The sequence below is a fragment of the Corapipo altera genome, unplaced genomic scaffold, assembly GCF_003945725.1.
Source record: "Corapipo altera isolate COAL_440 unplaced genomic scaffold, ASM394572v1 0, whole genome shotgun sequence".
NCBI classification, from domain to species: domain Eukaryota; kingdom Metazoa; phylum Chordata; class Aves; order Passeriformes; family Pipridae; genus Corapipo; species Corapipo altera.
The window spans coordinates 89,038,404-89,055,803 of NW_020884872.1; the positions used below are offsets into that span (position 1 = coordinate 89,038,404).

The window sequence follows — 17,400 nt, forward strand, 5'->3', positions numbered from 1 at the left end:
TTGGTGCCAGTATTGATTTTTTTTCCCGGCGGCGCTCATCAGGTTGGCTCAGGTCCCACCTACTTACCTTGGAATTTTGGTGTTGACATGGCTAAATGAACCTGTATGTACTTTAGACAGAGACTTTTTTACGATGTTGAGACAAAGAGTTGGAAGTTCTCCCAGATAACTGTTTTTGAGGCACTGAGATCTGTGAGTCTTTCAACTTGTGCTCACCAGAAAGGCAGAGTGAAAACTCTACCAGTGTTTGGTGGCTGTCATACCATGTGTTGACCTTTCTCTTTTAAGGAAGGAGCAACACAAAAAGCAGATTTTTAAACTGCTTCCATAGAGTACCTAGTAAATGTATTACCATTTTTCAGGAGCAGGGAACGTTCAAGCTTGGGAACACCCCAAATAGCCTGACTGGATGAAATTTTTATCTTCCTCTGCCAGAAGGACACAAGAAGCACACCTCTCTTGTAAAGAGAGCCTGATGTGACTGAGCCCCAGTGTGCTCATTCCCCACCTTCTTGAGGTTATCATTTCTCAATTCCAGAGTTTTGCCAAATGGCTGATAGTCTAGCAGTCATCTGATCTGGATCATCTGTGACTACAGCTATTTAAATTCTGCACATGTGCCATCTTGAAATACAGGAGGTACATTTGGATAATCTCAAACTACTTCCTAAAAGGAATATTTGGGACTCTGGTGGTGGAGAGAGTGTTGTGGAGGCAGTGAGCATGCTAATGAACATAGGTACTGCATGTGCATTGGACGAGTTACAGTGATGTATTTCCCAGTCAGTTCAGTGCAGCTGCCTGGGGCAAGTGCTGCTCTAACACAGGGCTGTAAAGGAATCATAGAATAGAATCAGCTGGGTTGGAAGGGACCTCCCAGATCATCAAATCCAACCCTTGATCCACTACCGCTGCAGTTACTAGACCATGGCACTAAGTGCCATATCCAGTCTCTTTTTAAAAATCTCCAGGGACGGAGAATCCACTATGTCCCTGGGCAGCCCATTCCAATGTCTGATCACCCTCTCTGTAAAGAAATTCTTTTTAATATCTAACCTAAACCTCCCCTGGCACAACTTGAGACCATGCCCTCTTGTCTTGCTGATAGTTGCCTGGGAGAAGATACCAACCCCACCTGGCTACAACCTCCTTTCAGGTAGTTGTAGAGAGGGATGAGGTCTCCCCTGAGCCTCCTCCAGGCTGAACAGCCCCAGCTCCCTCAGCCTCTCCTCATAGGACTTGTGCTTGAGTCCCTTCACCAGCCTTGTTGCCCTCCTCTGGACCTGCTCCAGCACCTCAGTGTCCTTCCTGAATGTAACATTACCCTCTAGGGGAATCTTCAGATACTCCCCCACACACCTCAGGCCCCAAGTAGAGACAAAGGAGAAGAAAGATGTGATCACATTCTGAGGAGAGACATCAAAGTGAGTTTTATCTGCAGTTTATCAGAGACAGGAGATGTAGAACATAGACATATGGAAATAAAATAACATCTCAATTCAGAGGTTCAGCTACATGATCCCACCACATTCTGCAGCCCTGCTTTCTTCTTTAAGTGTTAAAATACTCTCTCTCTCTTCTGCTTCACCAGAGTCTTCCCTCACTCTTGATACTTCCAACTTCCCATCTCTAGAGTAGGATGTAAAGGGGCTACTTGTCATGATCTGAACCATACAGTGTCCTGGGTGTGGAGTTGCAGGCTAATGAAATGTGTTAGAGCAAAAACAGCTGTTAAACAGTGACTGATGTGCAGGGCCATAGCTTGGTCTTTCTGCAATGGTGAGAGGAAGTCCTGCATTACACTGTGCTGCTAATATTCTTCTCTGCCGAAGTCTGGCTTCTGTGAAGGGTTGAACATGTGAGTTCATCACTAAAGGCACCTTCCAGGATTCCTTGCACTGATTGCCGTACCTTTGCCCTGAAGTCCCGTCCCACAAAAACATAGAGCAGGGGGTTGATGCAGCTGTTGGCATAGGCAAGTGCTGTAGAAAGGTGATCCCAGAGGATCAGTGACTCCGTCAGTCCTGTTCTAAGACTAGGTACAAGGGAGAGAATCCCAACCACGTGGTATGGAGCCCAGCAGGTGAAGAACGCAGCTACCACGAGCACAACTGTTCGCAGCATCCTGTTGTGCAGTTTGCTAAACTGATTTGCGCGAGTTCTGAAAACAATAAGGACGTAGCAAACTGCCATTATGCCAAAGGGGAGCACAAAGCCAAAGACAGCCCTAGTGATGTTTATTACCACTAAGGCAAGGGGTACAGAATAATCACCTTCATAGGTATTTCCCAACAAGTCGTTACCATTGTAGGCTAGAGGTGAGTATTCTTCCCATGACTCATTTGCAGACTCATTTATATAATCTAGCACCTGATCGTCTCCAAAACTGTACCCACACTCAGTTTTGCCATCATAAGTGCTTGTCTTACGGTAGTAGAAGACAGGACAGCAGAAAATGAAGGCCAGGATCCAAATGCCACTGCATATTAGCGATATAAATTTCACTGTCCGATGGTTTTGACACCAGACAGGTTTCATGACAAGGAGGCACCGGTCGATGCTGATGGCCACGAGTAGGAAGACACTAGCAAACATGGTGAAGATTATGACTGATGGAATGACTTTGCAGAGGAACCAACCATATGGCCAGTGTTCATGGAGGGCCAGGTGAACAATGAAAAATGGCAAGGACAAGCAGCACATCATGTCAGCCACAGCAAGGTTTAGGAACCACACAGTGTTCACAGACCTTTTCATTTTCAGACCAGCTACCCAGATTACCAATCCATTGCCTGGGATGCCTGTGATGAAAACAATGATGAAGATAGCAATGGAGACAATTGATACCGATGCATAATACACAGCAGCCTGTTCCTCTGAACTGCTATTGCCCAGGAGCTGAGGCATTCTGCAGCTATAAAACAGAGAGCAAATTAGTAGCAATTCACATTCTCCTCCCCAAATTCTTCTCTTAATCTTTCATGAAGTCAGGTTACAGTACAGACCTGTGAGGATACAAGGGCATTGGTCTATACAAGTTTGTGCTAAAGGTTTACTAATGTGACCATTGTACACCTTCATCATTCTCGTAGTGGCTAAGCTACATAAGCCCCACTCTTCAAACAGGTGTATGCATTTACATTCTCTTATCTCTGTCACCCCCTTTGATATCTGGTTCTCTTTAGTCTCCAAAGTGGCGCTCCCTGTTCACATGGCCATGCTGTCCCCAGGTGTTTCCTGTTGCCTTCCTGCTTTGATTACACTTCTCAGAAAGGGAAATCCGTGTTTTTAAGTCCTGTTCCCTTTAAAACGAACAATTTCCTCAGGCATAACCAGTGAAATACATGTAGGCTAAGAAAGCGGTGCTTGTCTGGACATTATAAATAGAACACAGAAGACAGCAACTCTGTTGCTAAGGGGTATTTTAGGGCTAAGGAGTATTTTAGGGAAGTCTTAGTAACCACTTCCTTCTCCCTCGCTTGTATTCTGACCTGTCTGCTGGTTCCTTGGAAAGCTAGTCTTGATGAGGAGAAAGGCAAGAAATTAATGGTTAAGGTTCTATGAAAGGCAAGAAATGAATGGCTTAAGAAGAACAGAGATTTATTTGTAGAAATGAAAATGAAAATACAGAGTAATAGCAGTAAGGTTCTTGAGCCATTTTAGATATAAGAGGTGCCTTATTGCAAGACAATGAAGCTGAGCTACCACATACTTAAGTGACATGTTAAAACTATGAGAGTAGTAGAGGAACAATGTTAATTGCTCAGTTATTCTTGGACTTAGATATTAGTAAATTTAGAAAGGAAAGGAAAACCAGCAAAGCCAAGATAGAACTGAGAAAAAGTGCCCAATCTTCATCCTTTAGGTATTAATAGATTTGTCTATAAAATGCCTGTTAACTAAATCCTTGCTGAATCAATGAAAGCAGTTGTGTTGCTGAAAGGTCCCTAAAATGGTACTAAAATGCAAGGAAGCTGCATAGTTAAGAGCTGAATACAGCCTGCAAAAGCAACTGAGAAGACATGAATAACATAACTGACCCTCTTTTTACCTCTGTTATGCCAGTACTTAAATGACAGTCAGGGACTGTTTTTTTGCAGGACTAAATATCAATATTATTAAAAAAATTTCATTCAAATCATCCATCTCTTTCTTGCATAACATATAGTCTAAATGTGGAGTGATGCATAAGTGTTAGAACTGCTTCACCAGGAAGAAAATTAGATTGTAATTTGCCAGTTTTTAGTAATAACTGCTAAGACGTTTTAGATGAGGGTGACCTGCAAGAAAAGCTATGAAAGAAGCCTCTGTAAGACTTAACTTAAAGCTGGAGTCTTAACTTAAAATTCTAGCAAGTTTGTTCCATTTCCTGTGGTCTTGCTGATACATGCAGAAGTGACTTTTACAGGGCCAACTGGAGAACAGTGCTGCACCAGCTGAATCTTGTTGCCTCCTCATATAGTTACAGAAAATGGTGCGAAGGGGATAGGGAATCAAGGAATGCTGTAAAGACAGTAATGCAAGTCCTATTCCAAAGTAAACAGAGAGACAAATAAATACAAAGATACTGCCCACTCTATGTTTTCAAGAGGGCTAAAAGGGCTGAAATGTTGTTCAAAAATGGAAGAGGAACTGGAGGAGAGAGAGAGGTTTTCAGGAGTGAATAATAATAAATTGCAAGTAGAAGAGGAAAGCAGCTTATGATACCTACCTGAGTGAAGTTATTTCAGTGTGTCAGGGAGCAAGTACCATCAGTCCTGTCCCTGGAGTTACTGAAAAAAGAAACTCACATGACATTTTAGGAACTGCTTGTTGTTTCCTGTATGTGTGTGCCAAGTGTGTTCTTTCACCCTGATGGAAAGGCTTAGAATGATTCATATTTGAAGTTTTAGATATCATCTGCTCTTTAAATAAACAGTCAAACCAAAAGAAGTTATCCTGATATTGTCAAAATAGTGGCCTAAATAAAACATTAGTAGAAAGCAAAGGAATAATGTGCACAGACCTATACTTTACTAGAGTTTCCATAAGACAACTGAATGACATCTTGCCTGTTGGCATAGTACTGACATTTGATATAATTCATAATTCCAAACTCTGCCATGTTACTGTCAAATGTCTGACCTGTTGTCTTGTAGCCACTTCCATGTTTTATCAGATCAGCACATTCACCTAGTTAATCCCATTTTTCTAGGATTCTTGTCAATCCAGATCAGCTTCTGTCCAATCTTGAGACATCTTAGAACATTGTATTCAGCAAACCATGACTGGTCATGTCAAAGGGATTTTAATCTGACTTTTACATTTCAGGGTATTTAAACTCTATTTTTTAAGAAGGAACTTGACTGATAGAAAGTTAGAAGTGGTTAACTGAAATGCTGATTGCACAAAATGTGGCAAGACAATAAGAACAAAAGATCTCTAGGGCAAGAGATTGCCCCTCACAATTTGGCAAATCAAGACTGCTAGCAGAAATGACAAAGCCCAGACATTCAAGAATCAGCCTCGGTATTTTGGTTTTGGTCTGGAAAAGAAACCATGGCAGAGCAAAGTTCTGGTCCTGAGTGTGTCTCTGTGAAACCCACAAATGCTGCCTCCAATACAAAACCCGTGAAACCAGAAACAGGAAGACAGGGGAGGGCTGAGCTGTACCCCCAAGGATAGACAGGGAGTCTGCCAGAAAAATTTCTCTAGCTGCATCATATTCTCAGCTGCCATTCTTCCTGTGGGACCCCTCGGACCCAGACAGGCAGTGCTGACAAGAGGTTACTCTTATGGGCTCCTGTTGGCCGAGGGACACACAGCCTGGTCACCACCGTGGAACTTGCTAGCTCTAGTCAAACTCTACTTTGCAAGAAGGTCCTTCTCCACCAGTTTTGATCCTCCAAGTTAAAACCTCTCTAAGCTTTGGTGTTAATCCCAAATTACCACATTGCATTTTCTTCTCTTCTGGCTCTCTCCATTCCCCTTATGATATAGAGGCTGAGCTAGCTGAGAAAGGCTCTAATTCACAGAATCACAGATTAGTTGAAGTTGGAAGGCTGCCTGGAGCCCAACCCCACTGCTCAAAGCAGGGTCAGCTAGACAAGACTGCCAAGGACTGTGTCCAGTTATGTCTGGGTATCTCCATAGGAGATTCCACAAACTCTCCAGGGCAATCTGTTCCAATATTCAACCACCCTCACAGTAAAAAATTGATTTTTTTTTGGTGTTCAGATAGAACTTCCTGTGTTTCAGTGTGTCTCTCTGGCCTCTTGTCCTGTTACCAAGCTCCACAGAGAAAAGTCTGTCTCCATCTCCATTAAACACTCCCATCAGACAGATGAAAAAAATCCCCCTAAGCCTTCTCTCTTCTCCCCAGGTTGGATGGGACATTGAGCAACCTGGTCTAGTGGGAGATGTCCCTGCTCATTGCAGGGGGTTTGGAACTAGGTGATCTTTAAAGTCCCTTCCAACCCAAACCATCCTATGATTCTCTTCTCCAGGCTGAGCAGTTCCATCTCTCTCAGCCTCTCCTTGCACAACAGGTGTACCAGTCCCTTAATTGCCTTAGTGGCTCTCCACAAGTTTCACTCCAGTATGTCCACGTCTCTGTAGTAGTGAGAAGCCCAGAACTGGACCCAGCACTCTAGATGTGGCCTCACTAGTGATGAGTAGAGGGGAAGGATCACCTCCCTTGACCTGCTGGCAACACTTCTCCTAATCCAGCCCTGGCAGTTACTGGCATTCTTTTCTACAAGGGCATATTGGCAGCTTATGTTCAACTTTCTGTCCACCAGGACCACAATGTCATCCTTCTCTGAAAAGCTACTTTCCAGGTGCTCATCCCCCAACATGCATTACTGCATGAGGTTGTTCCTCCCCCGGACTTTCCACCTCTCCTTGAACTTCATGAGGTTCCTGTCTGTCCAGTTCTCCGGGATGTCCAGGTTCCTCTGAATGGTGGCACAGAGACCTGGTGCTTCAGCCACTCACACCACTTCTGTTTAGTCTGCAAACTTGTTGAGGGTGCACTTTACTTCATCATCCAGGTCATTAATGAAGAGTTAAACAGTACTGGAACCAGTGTCAGCTGCAGCTGGACACCACAGATGGTGTACAGATGGATGAAGTTATTCTGATCATCACTCTCTGAGCTCAGCAGTTCAGCCACTACTCAGTCTATCTCACTGTCTGCTTGCCTAGCCCATATTCCATCAGCTTGCCTATAAGAATGTTCCTCTTGAAGTTAATCTTAATTAACAGACTCAACCAGACAGCACAAGTTGGCTAAAACCATAATGCAAGTTACCATGTATATTGCCTTTTCAGGCTTCTTACTACAAAACTGCACCAGTCCAGCAGTTACTAAACAATTACACCCATATGCAATTCCAAAAACGTGATCAGTGTATTTAAAAAAGCCTCCCTTCTGCAAGAGTATGCAGGTTGTCTCTGAAACACTTCAGCAAGAATGGAGAATTCTACTTTTATTTCATATTTCTTCCACTTCTGCAGTTCTCAAAAGCTTTGCAGCCTCTCTCTGACCTACCATTTATTTCTCTGCAGGTGGCATGTCTAGCTGGCTATGATCCTCCACAGACCTTGAATGTCCCTTGTGTATATGGCAAACTGATGTTCCTAAAACATCTGTCCAAAGCTCTTCCAATAAATCTGAGCCATAACTGGCACACCTGTATCTCTAGAAGGCACACTGCAGTCGTCTGGTGGCCAGGCCTTGCTAAGTACTTGCTTTCCTCCTCACAACTGTGCATTTAGGGACTCTCCAGTAACATGAAGTACCCATGGGGTTGCCCTGGTACTCCCCACATTTCCCTCTTTAAAAAATTCACTGAATGACTCCAGGGCACTTCTTTACAGTGTTGAGTAAGCTCAGGTAAGCACAAGCTTTGGACACCAAGTAGGGAACAAAGCCTGGCAAAACTGGTACCAACATAAAACCTACATAATCAAAAAATAGCCCTTCACAATAACAAGGTTTCAGTACTGGATGAGTGTTTGGGTCATTTTTTTCAGTGAAAGAAACATCATTTGAAATAGTATATGGTTTGTTTTGTAAAAATGCTCATAATTTTTAAGTTATCTAAAGAGTAATTTTGTGAGACTGGTTTCCCCTGTACCTTCTGTGCAGAAAAGGAAAATTCCAGATGTTGGGTACAATGAAGTAGGTTCCTGGGCAATGCCTTATTTTTTTTTTAAATAGGCAAAGCAAAAGCCCAAATGATTCTTTTGCATGGTTTATTATGAGGTTACCTACAGATTGGCATGAACAGTGCATTTTACCCTACTTGCACATCTCACATGATTGCACATTGTGGAGTTCCATCCAAGATTTCTGCTGTTCCTTGTTTTTTGTTCATTGAAAATTTCTGTGCAGGAAAAATACGGATCCTTCATTGCTTTCACTGTCTGATTTTAAATATGTTCTACTTCAAGATTTCAACCTCACTGCTGAATTCTTAAAAAAAAAAAAGGTAAAAAAAATTAAAACCTTTAGCTTTTATCAGCAGTGCTTTATAATTTCTTGGTCCAGAGATGCCTGTCTGAACCAGGCAAAAGAATGTTATGTTCTCTGCTGGTTAAGTCTCAATGGAAATGGATGTGAGGTGTATTCCTGGAGTCCTGGTGCTGCTTGCGAATTTTTTCTCACATGCCTTACAACAGCTGGCCTTTTGCCACTCTCTCATCCTAGAAGGACCATAGGAGGACTGTAGCACACTGAATGACAGCACAGTAAAGAGGTAGGTGAAATTTAGTATTGCTAATTGTGAATCACTCAACTTGGAAAAGCAACTGTAACTATACACACGGAGGGATGTACTCCAGATGAGTTATTAGAACTCAAAGAAAAAACTTAGCAGTCACTGCAGGATGTTCTCTGAAAAATCATGTCAACACACAACTCAGTCCAAAAGGTAAATGTAATTGCTTCTTGAACAATGAATGCTGTAGTACTCCCCGATCTTAAAAAGAATTATAAAATCAAAAATAATGAAGAAAATTATGACTAGACAGCCATTGCTGGGAATGGCTTCTTTTGGTGGACAAGCTAAATAGATGAGAATGGTTCACCTAGGAAAAGAGACAGGTGACAGTATGAGAGACATGAATTCTTATTTGAAAGCAAAAATTTACATTTTTTCATATTGCACAATCAGATTCACAACTCCAGGGATGATATGGGTAACTAGAAGTATAAATAAGTTTTAAAAAAATTAGATGAGTCCATAGAAGACTATAAAAATATTGCTAAGAAATGCACTAAACCCCTGGCCCACAGATTGCTAAACTACTATACTAGGGAAGTGTAATTCTGTGCTGTTTTACAGGCTTTCTTTACATTCTTCTGCAAGAAGATGTCTCTCATCTTGCACTGGCACAGTGCAAGGAGGGAGGCTGAGCTGCCTCTTACACATGTATCTGCATTGAGTGTGGGTGCCATGTATTCCTACTGGCTCCTGCGCGTGCGGATTCAGCACAGTTGCCGAGTTGTCTTTATTAGTTTCTTCCTTATCTTGGGAGTTCTGCCAAATGTCCTTGTGGCCCATAAATTCTGCATTGTGTCCACTATCAGTGGTACATCCTTCTCCCCCAAGCTTTGTTAACCTTCCCCGAGGTCTGAGGTTATTGAAACACGTCGAGCCCTAACAAGGTAATTCTAGTCACAAGTAATTTGTCTTTCTAGCACCTGGACATCACTTAGAGCTTGCTGGTTAGCTGCCCTGGGTTTCACGGATTAAAGCTCTCTTGTTGTTGATAAGGCTTGAAAGCATACAAAGATCAAACATCAAAGAACATCCTTTCTTAAGAGGATTTTTACATATTCTGTATTTTTGCGACAATTAGGCAGTACTCCGCTTCACAACCCCCTCCCTCATTTCCTGGAACTTCTTGGGCAAATTGTTAATTTTTCTGACCCTTGAGATGTCAGCATCACTGCTAGTCTTAACTAAATCGATAAATAAAATAGTATCTACACTCTTATTTTCGCCACATTTTTGGGGAAGCCACACTCCTGAAATTAACCTTTGCGTAGCTGGCATTTTCATCACTTCCAGCAGCAAAACCTGTAGTGTTTTGCGCCACGTTTTCTCTTGGTTTGCCGTTTTACCAAAAAGCCACCCGATCCCAGCACCACAGAAAGTCCATGTTCACTCAAAGCCCCAAGTCTGGCCCACGGCTGCAGAGGAGCAGCCCCCGGGGAACCCACACACGCAGGTCGATGTCCGTGTGGCGCCACAGACAGCGCCGCTCCTCCGGCCATCCCTGGGGACGGCGCCCCAAACAAACATGGCCGCGCCAGCCCCGGAGCGGGACTTGCCAGGTTCCAAGATGGCGCCAGGGCCAGCTGCTGTGTCAGAGGCGGCTCCAAGATGGCGCCCTCCCGCCCCCGGGCCCCGATGCCAGGATCCAAGATGGCTCCCTCCGCTTCTCTGACGTTGCTCGCGTCCCGCCCCGCCGCCCCCGCGCCCCCAGGCGGTGTCTGCCCTCATCAAAGATGGCGGTGGGCAGTACAGCTGGTCATTAGGCTACCGCGGCTTGCTTCTCGCCGGGGTTCGTGGCCGAGATGGCGGCGGCCGAGTTGGAGTACGAGTCCGTTCTCTGCGTGAAGCCCGATGTCAACGTCTACCGCATCCCGCCTCGCACCTCCAACCGCGGGTACAGGTGAGGCAGCGAGCGGCGGCGCCCGAGATCGCCCCGGCTCGGCGCGGCCCGGCCCAGCCCCTGGCCGCAGGGCAGCCAGGGCCCCGAGCGAGGCCTTAGGGAGCCGTGTCCCGCGGCCGCGAGCAGGTCTGGCCCGTTCCCTGAGCCCCTGCCGGCCGCAGCTCGGGGGGACCCGCCGCCTCGGGTTGCCTCTGGTTGGAGGTGGTCAGCGCCTGAAAGCAGACGCGTGCGGTCCGTGCTGTGCAGGAGCAGGGGCTGCTCTGTCAATCAAGTTCAGGAGGTGAGGGCGCCCGAGCGCCTTGCTGTTCCAGGCAGAGCGGATCGTCGCTCCGGGTTTGCTCGGTCAGCGGGGATATGACTGATGTGCTGTAAGGGCGCGTTGGCTTTGGCCCGTTCGCTCTGGCAGCAGCGGGGAGGCAGGCGGGAGGAATTCTGCGTGATTTTTAAGAAGAGGCTGCAGGACCAGCAGGTAGAATTGCCGTCTCTGATTAGCCGGAAGCAGTGGCGTGCGGTTTTAAAAGCTGTGACCGCAGGCCTGCTGGAGAAGAGGATTTGTGCACTCCCTGAACTTGACTGGCTGTTGGTGCTGTGGATGTTGTAACAGGCCACGGATGTTTGTTTACAGTTGTAAAATCCTGTAGGTTTTACAGAACCAAGTCTGCCAGAGTTCAGGTATTGTTTGGACAATGCTTTCAGGCACATGGTGTGGTTCTTGGGGATGTCCTGTGCTGAGAGTTGAACTCTATGATCCGTGTGGGTCCCTTCCATCTCAGAATATTCTATGATTCACTCGGTGGGTTTTTTTCTCTCTTTCCTTTTTTTTTTTTCCTTCACAAGACTGTGGTAAAGAGTTTGATGGGCTAGTCAGAACATATGATGTTTTATCTGGTGTAAGCCAGGTGCCTACGGGTTCAGAAGTGCTTCATATTAGTTTGCAACAGTGTGGCTTTTCAGCATGCTAATAATTAATTTTTGGGGTCTTCCTGATGCTCGTGTGGCTTTTCAGCATGCTAATAATTAATTTTTGGGGTCTTCCTGATGCTCACAAGTCACTTATTAGTCACTTGTGGATTTCCTGTTCAAGAGAGTTTCTGGGCTTCCGTCTCCCCTCTTCTGTAGGCTTATAAATGTAGAGAGTTGATGTTCTTTGAACTGTGTCTATCTCCCTTTACCCAGAGAGGCCAGTCAAAGTCGTGTGTTGATTGGCAGCAACAGAGAGGATGAGACCCCAGGTGTTGTTTGGGGAGGGAAGTGGAGTGAGGCAGTTTCAGATGTTGAGGATTTGGGAGCAGAGACTTCTTCTGAGATGGTTGGGCAGAAGTAGAAGGGTTGCTGTATGGTCAGTGATCAGCTGCTTGTCCTTTCAGGGCATCTGACTGGAAGCTGGACCATCCAGACTGGACAGGACGGCTTCGTGTCACCTCCAAAGGCAAAACTGCTTACATAAAACTGGAGGATAAGGTTTCAGGTAAGGCAAAGGCTGTGCCTTGGCAAGACTGCAACTGTGATTGCTGCTTGTGAGCCTGTGTTTCTCAGCCTGCTCAGAGCTGTGTGGCAGCCCTGGCCATATTTAGCAAGAGGTTGCTCTCCTTAACACCTGATTCTTTGTCTGCAGGAGAACTCTTTGCCCAGGCTCCCATAGATCAGTACCCTGGCATTGCAGTAGAGACTGTGGCAGATTCCAGCCGCTACTTTGTCATTCGAATTCAGGATGGGACTGGTGAGTTGAGGGACAATGTATGTGCCAAGTGCTAGGGGTGGAGGAGACTTAGCCTGGTGGAGCTGGGTGTTTGCCAGGTGGATTGGAACTGTTTTGGGAGTGCTGGCAAGGCCGAGGAGTGTGCCTGGAGGAGTCAGAAGCTGAGATAAACAGAGGAGGTTCTCTACATTGTACAGAGCCCAGGGGCTGGGAAGGAACGTTTGGTTTCTGAACGTGCCTCATGGGAAGAAGGGTGTATCCTGAAAGCTAGGAACAGTGAGCAGCTGGTGTCCAGCTGCAGCTTTGTTGGAGGGAGGTAGCACAGAGTGATTTAGGAGAAGCAGAAGGATTTTGGAGTGATTGAACACAGGGGCCCATTTGCAGGGCACCTCCAATGACTCCTCCTATCTCCTTGCTAGGACGAAGTGCTTTTATAGGCATTGGCTTCACGGATCGTGGTGATGCCTTTGACTTCAACGTCTCTTTGCAGGATCACTTCAAGTGAGTTGTGCTTTTCTGAAATGCTGTTTTTCCTCTGGCCTGTAGAACGTGGCGGGTGGTGGTGCATGGTCATTCAGTGCAGGCTTCCCTGGGATGGTCCTGAAGCCCTGCTCTAGCAAGGGACACTTGAGTGTGCTGCAAGCAGGGTCAGATCTGTAAGTCTTAAGCTTAGGTCCTGTGATGCTCCAGGTGCAGTGTTACACAGTTTTTTTGGGTTTGTGGTGGTCACAACTTTTTGCTGTACTACAGTGGGAGTAGGGAGGCAGCAGGTTTGACAAGGCAAGGTAGTTTAGTGGGATGGGGAGAGAAACCACACATTTTTCTGAAACCCTGCTCTCTGTTGCCACAGGGTTTCATGTCTTCCTCTCTTCTTTTTAGGTGGGTGAAGCAGGAGACTGAGATCTCCAAGGAGTCCCAGGAAGCTGACACACGTCCCAAATTAGATTTAGGATTTAAGGAAGGGCAGACTATCAAACTAAACATTGGGGTAAGCAGACCAGTTTACTCTGCTTCTTTCTCTGGATGTGCCAGTGGAGACTCTTCTTACGTGTCCTTTTTTTTTTTATACAGAACATGACGACAAAGAAAGGAGGAGCAGCCAAGCCCCGTGCGTCTGGATCAGGTGGCCTAAGCCTGCTGCCACCCCCACCAGGAGGCAAAATTGCAGTCCCTCCTATTCCTCCCCCTTCTTCCACAGCCATTGCCAACCACGTCACACCACCACCTGTGCAGAAATCCAGTAATGCGAGCGGTGCAGGTAAACATTAGCACAGAGCAAATGATCAGGCACCAGTAGGTGCTTAGAGAGAGCTGAGATCTGCTGCAGCAAACCCATGTTCAGCGTCGTGCCAGCAGTGCCCTGTGAGACGTGGTGTGTCCCTGCTATCTTTGGCAGCTCTGGTGCCCCAGTGCAGGAAAGACATGGGCCTGTTAACCTGGGTCCTGAGGAAGGCCGTGGAAATGGTCAGAAGGCTGGAACACCTTTCCTGTGAAGAAAGGCTGAGAGGGTTGGAGCTGTTCAGCCTGGAGAGGACAAGGCTCCGGGGAGACCTCATTGTGGCCTTTCAATATATAAAGGAATCTTGTAAGAAAGATGGAGACTTTTTACCAGGGCCTGTAGTGACAGGACAAGAGGTAAAAGCTTAAACTGAAGGAGGGTAGATTTAGATTGGATATCAGGAATAAATTCTTTACAGTGAGGATAGTGAGACCCTGTAACAGGTTGCCCAGAAAAGCTGTGGGTAGCCCTTCATTGGAAGATTTCAAAGGCCAGATCGGGGAGGGCTTTGAGCAACGTAATTTAGTGAAAGTTGTCACTGGCTCATGGCATGGCAGTTGAACTGGATGAGCTTTGAAGGTCCCTTCCAACCTAAACCATCCTATGATTCTATAACAGAGAGGTTGCTGCAGTCTTCTGGAGGCTGTACTAAAAATGTGACCATGCAGAGGTGTCTGGAGAGCTGATGATACCCTCGTGAAGGCAGAGACTTTAGCAGTGCTGTACACAGGTTTTGAGTGAGAAGAAACCACAAGCTTCTGAATAGGGCATGTGTTGTTCCAGAGCATGGTTTTTAGTATTAAGGTGATGTCTGCTTGGCAACTGTTATGATTGCTGAGCCTTATGTCTACTGGGAGAGGTAATAAGTCACAGATCTGCCAGTTGGTGTGCTAAGTGGAGACCGAAAGGTTTGATGAACCCTTACAGTGTGAGCTGGAGGCTCTGTGCACATTCAGTAAAAGGTGATGCTGTTACAACAAACCTGTTGAAAAGTAACTTCCTTCTTCTGGAAGGACAGCTGGAGTCCTTTAAGATTTTCTGCCCCTGCATCCAGGACTTTGTTAAAGGTGACAGTTTAAATGCCTGTGGGTTTTCTTCTTGATTAGCTTGATGGGTTTTTTTCCTTCTTTCCTCCCATAGATATTCTCTTAGACTTAGATGCTCCTGCATCTGCATCCAAGGCACCAGTACCAGCTACCACAGACCTCTGGGGAGACTTCAGCACTGCATCCAGGTAAACTGATGAAGGGAACACAAGAAGGGTAGTGTCCTAATGGGCACTGGAAGAACCATAAGTTAAGAAGTCTTATTAGATCTGCCCATTTGACTCTCCTTTCTTTATTGCAGCGCTGTTCCCAATCAGGCTCCTCAGCAGTCCAACTGGGTCCAGTTCTGAATGATCAAAGCAGTGGAATGGGGCAAACTGATGACCAAGAGGCACTAGAGGCACCCAATGGGATCAGAGGGGGCACAAACCTCTCTAGTCTTCAATCAAAAACAAATTTGGACAATCTTTCATTTTTAAACCAGACCTTCACTTCAGTAAAAACTTACTATTTTTGATCCCACTGAACCAAAAGAGAACATACTCCTCCCAAGATGGGCAAGGAGGAGAGAGGTAGCCTTATCTCTTCCACCTACTTGGCCATTAAATGGTACATCCTAGCTCTTTTTCCCTGTCTTTCCATACAGGGAAAGCAAGAATCCTAAAGAAGGTGGGTACAGGAGTAGGCTGATAGGTGCCCCCGAGTTCCTTGTCCTCTAAATTTTCTCTGGTTAGGCTGTTTCTTTTTGTGGCTGTTTTCAATAGTGACTCCAGTCTTTGCAGCTTGCAGTGCTGAGGACAGCTGCATTTGGCTGCAGCTGGTAAATGGAACATGTAAGGAGATAGTTCTTGTCTCAACACAAAAAAAACCCTGTTGGATTAATTACATCTGTGGTGAGGAGTGAACCTCCCCCTGCACACACTATTACTTGCTGTCTTTGGTGCAGCTCTTGGCAGTGCTTGATCTTCTTGTGCTGTTGTGAGAGGAGTCACCCAAGTCGTTGAGCAGACCTGCTGCCACTGCGCTGGAGCTCCTTGGTGGGCACCGTCTCCAGGCTCCTTATTTGGCTTGCAGGTTCGCTGGAGCAACTTAGCTCATTTTAACTCCTTTCTCCCCGTGCAAAGGCCTCACTGTCACTGAGCTGTTTTAACTGGAAATAGCTTAAAAAAAAAAAAAAGGCTGGTTGTTATAATTTGGTAGTTACTTGCACTAGATGACAACCAGATAATTCCCACCATTTAGCATTTCATGTTCCTGCATCACTGTCCTGAGCCCTGGCCTTGTATGTTACTTGGCACTGTGTTACAAGTATTGCATATCCATGCCACAGTAGGAATTATGGTGGGACAGTGGATTATTTTCTGGTGAAGGACAGTCTTCTTCCTCTTTTCAGCTCACGCTTGCCATTTGGATAAGAAATGTGTAGTAGGCCCAATCTTGAGAACTGGCAGCAAAATTCTCCTGCTGTATTCCTTCTTATAGCTTTTCTTCTGGGGCTAACTTTGTAGAGATGTGAGCTGGTTATTGGAACTTGGATGTTTTTTTCTTAAATTTTTAATGTGCCCCAAGCCCCCTCTATTTTCTGTGTGGTTTAGGGGGTTAGAAAGAAGATAAAGGGCCCTTACTCTCTGCTTTTCTCTTTGGGAGAGCTCCCTGAGGCCCCTTGATGTGGATGCTATTTCATCTTCAGTGTATGAATGTGATCTGGGGTGTAAGTCTGTGATTACTCTGGGCAAAGCTCACAGGGCAGGCTGGAAACCTCACAATGCTGGCTATCCTTCATGCTGGCTCATAAGCCAAAACACTAGCTGGGAAGGTGATCTCAGTGACTCTTGGACAGCTGTACCCAGTTACTGGAACACTAGGGTTTTGGTGCTTCATTGGAAGGCTTCTTCCTGTTTTGAACACTCAACACAGCAACACTTTTGTGTCTCTAGCACACCTCTGCAAGTAAACTTTTGCCTTTGGGCAAAAATTTTCTGGTGAGGCTTTTAAAAGAGTAGTTAGATGTATGCACCTTGTACTGGCCGAAGGGTCTCTTGTCATTTTTGTCTTCTTATTACACTGAGGGCATTTTGGAGACAAAGTTTCACTTAGACCATCCCTCTGGGAAGCAACATTATTGGAATAGCTCTAAAGCTGCTGCAGTTCCACTTGTGGAAGTGGGGACCAGGCTGCTGTTGGATGTATTTTAAGTAGTCGTTTAATCCTGATTCTCTTGCTCTCTTGGTGTTTCCCCTTGCCTTCATAGTCACTCCTGCAGTCTCACTGCACTTCAACTTCCTGCCTCCTGAACTTGTGGATGGCTATAGTCTACCAGTGAAGTCATGGACTCTGCTGGTTGGCTTTTTGTTTTGTCGTCTTTTGTTTGCTCAAATCCTAGTGAGGTCCTGTCATTTCAACTATGTATCAATTCCCCAACCAAGGAAGTTCATGGCACCAATTAACAACTAACTAGGAGCCTCTTCTGTATTGTCTTAGTTAGTATTCTGGAGATAATATATTATGTATTGAAAAGCTGAAGAAGCAAAAATTAAAGATATATGTATATAAAGCATAAGATGTACTGGTGCAAATGGTAATTAAACAAGTAATACTGGGGAAAAGAGTGTCATGAATCTTCTGAGTTGTCAAATTGTTGTTGCTTTGGAAGCCTCTAGATTGAAAGTCTTCATGTCTCCAGCAAGATCCTTGTAGCCTACTTACCCTTC

At 45.5% G+C, this 17,400-nt stretch overlaps 2 protein-coding genes across 5 annotated transcripts; one reads left to right on the forward strand and one right to left on the reverse strand.

The window, feature by feature from the left end:
- Window positions 1-1,407: 1,407 nt before the first annotated feature.
- Window positions 1,408-10,320, reverse strand: C3AR1 (complement C3a receptor 1). 4 transcript variants are annotated; one of them, XM_027633677.1, is made up of 4 exons: window positions 10,027-10,320; window positions 8,860-8,963; window positions 4,712-4,773; window positions 1,408-2,914 (listed from the first exon to the last, which is right to left on the reverse strand). In XM_027633677.1, the coding sequence occupies exon 4, from the start codon at window positions 2,905-2,907 to the stop codon at window positions 1,798-1,800; it is 1,110 nt and encodes a 369-aa protein (XP_027489478.1). In that variant the 5' UTR covers window positions 2,908-2,914; window positions 4,712-4,773; window positions 8,860-8,963; window positions 10,027-10,320; the 3' UTR covers window positions 1,408-1,797. The 4 variants fall into 4 exon arrangements, with proteins under 4 accessions (XP_027489478.1, XP_027489362.1, XP_027489422.1 ...); XM_027633561.1 differs by having other exon boundaries at window positions 4,712-5,560; window positions 7,672-8,963; XM_027633621.1 differs by lacking the exon at window positions 8,860-8,963 and having other exon boundaries at window positions 4,712-4,851.
- A 138-nt stretch (window positions 10,321-10,458) lies between these two features.
- NECAP1 (NECAP endocytosis associated 1) lies at window positions 10,459-17,295 on the forward strand. Its single transcript, XM_027633844.1, has 8 exons — window positions 10,459-10,665; window positions 12,033-12,133; window positions 12,281-12,385; window positions 12,784-12,865; window positions 13,244-13,352; window positions 13,436-13,622; window positions 14,784-14,877; window positions 14,991-17,295. The coding sequence occupies exons 1-8, from the start codon at window positions 10,568-10,570 to the stop codon at window positions 15,037-15,039; spliced, it is 825 nt and encodes a 274-aa protein (XP_027489645.1). The 5' UTR covers window positions 10,459-10,567; the 3' UTR covers window positions 15,040-17,295.
- The last annotated feature ends 105 nt before the right edge of the window (window positions 17,296-17,400 follow it).

Coding starts and splice junctions, on each gene's coding strand:
- C3AR1 (XM_027633621.1), bottom strand. CDS start 2,907: ATGCCTCAGCTCCTGGGCAATAGCAGTTCAGAGGAACAGGCTGCTGTG.
- NECAP1 (XM_027633844.1), top strand. CDS start 10,568: ATGGCGGCGGCCGAGTTGGAGTACGAGTCCGTTCTCTGCGTGAAGCCC. Junction 12,134..12,280: donor ACTGGAGGATAAGGTTTCAG/GTAAGGCAAAGG, acceptor CTTTGTCTGCAG/GAGAACTCTTTGCCCAGGCT. Junction 13,353..13,435: donor CTATCAAACTAAACATTGGG/GTAAGCAGACCA, acceptor TTTTTTATACAG/AACATGACGACAAAGAAAGG.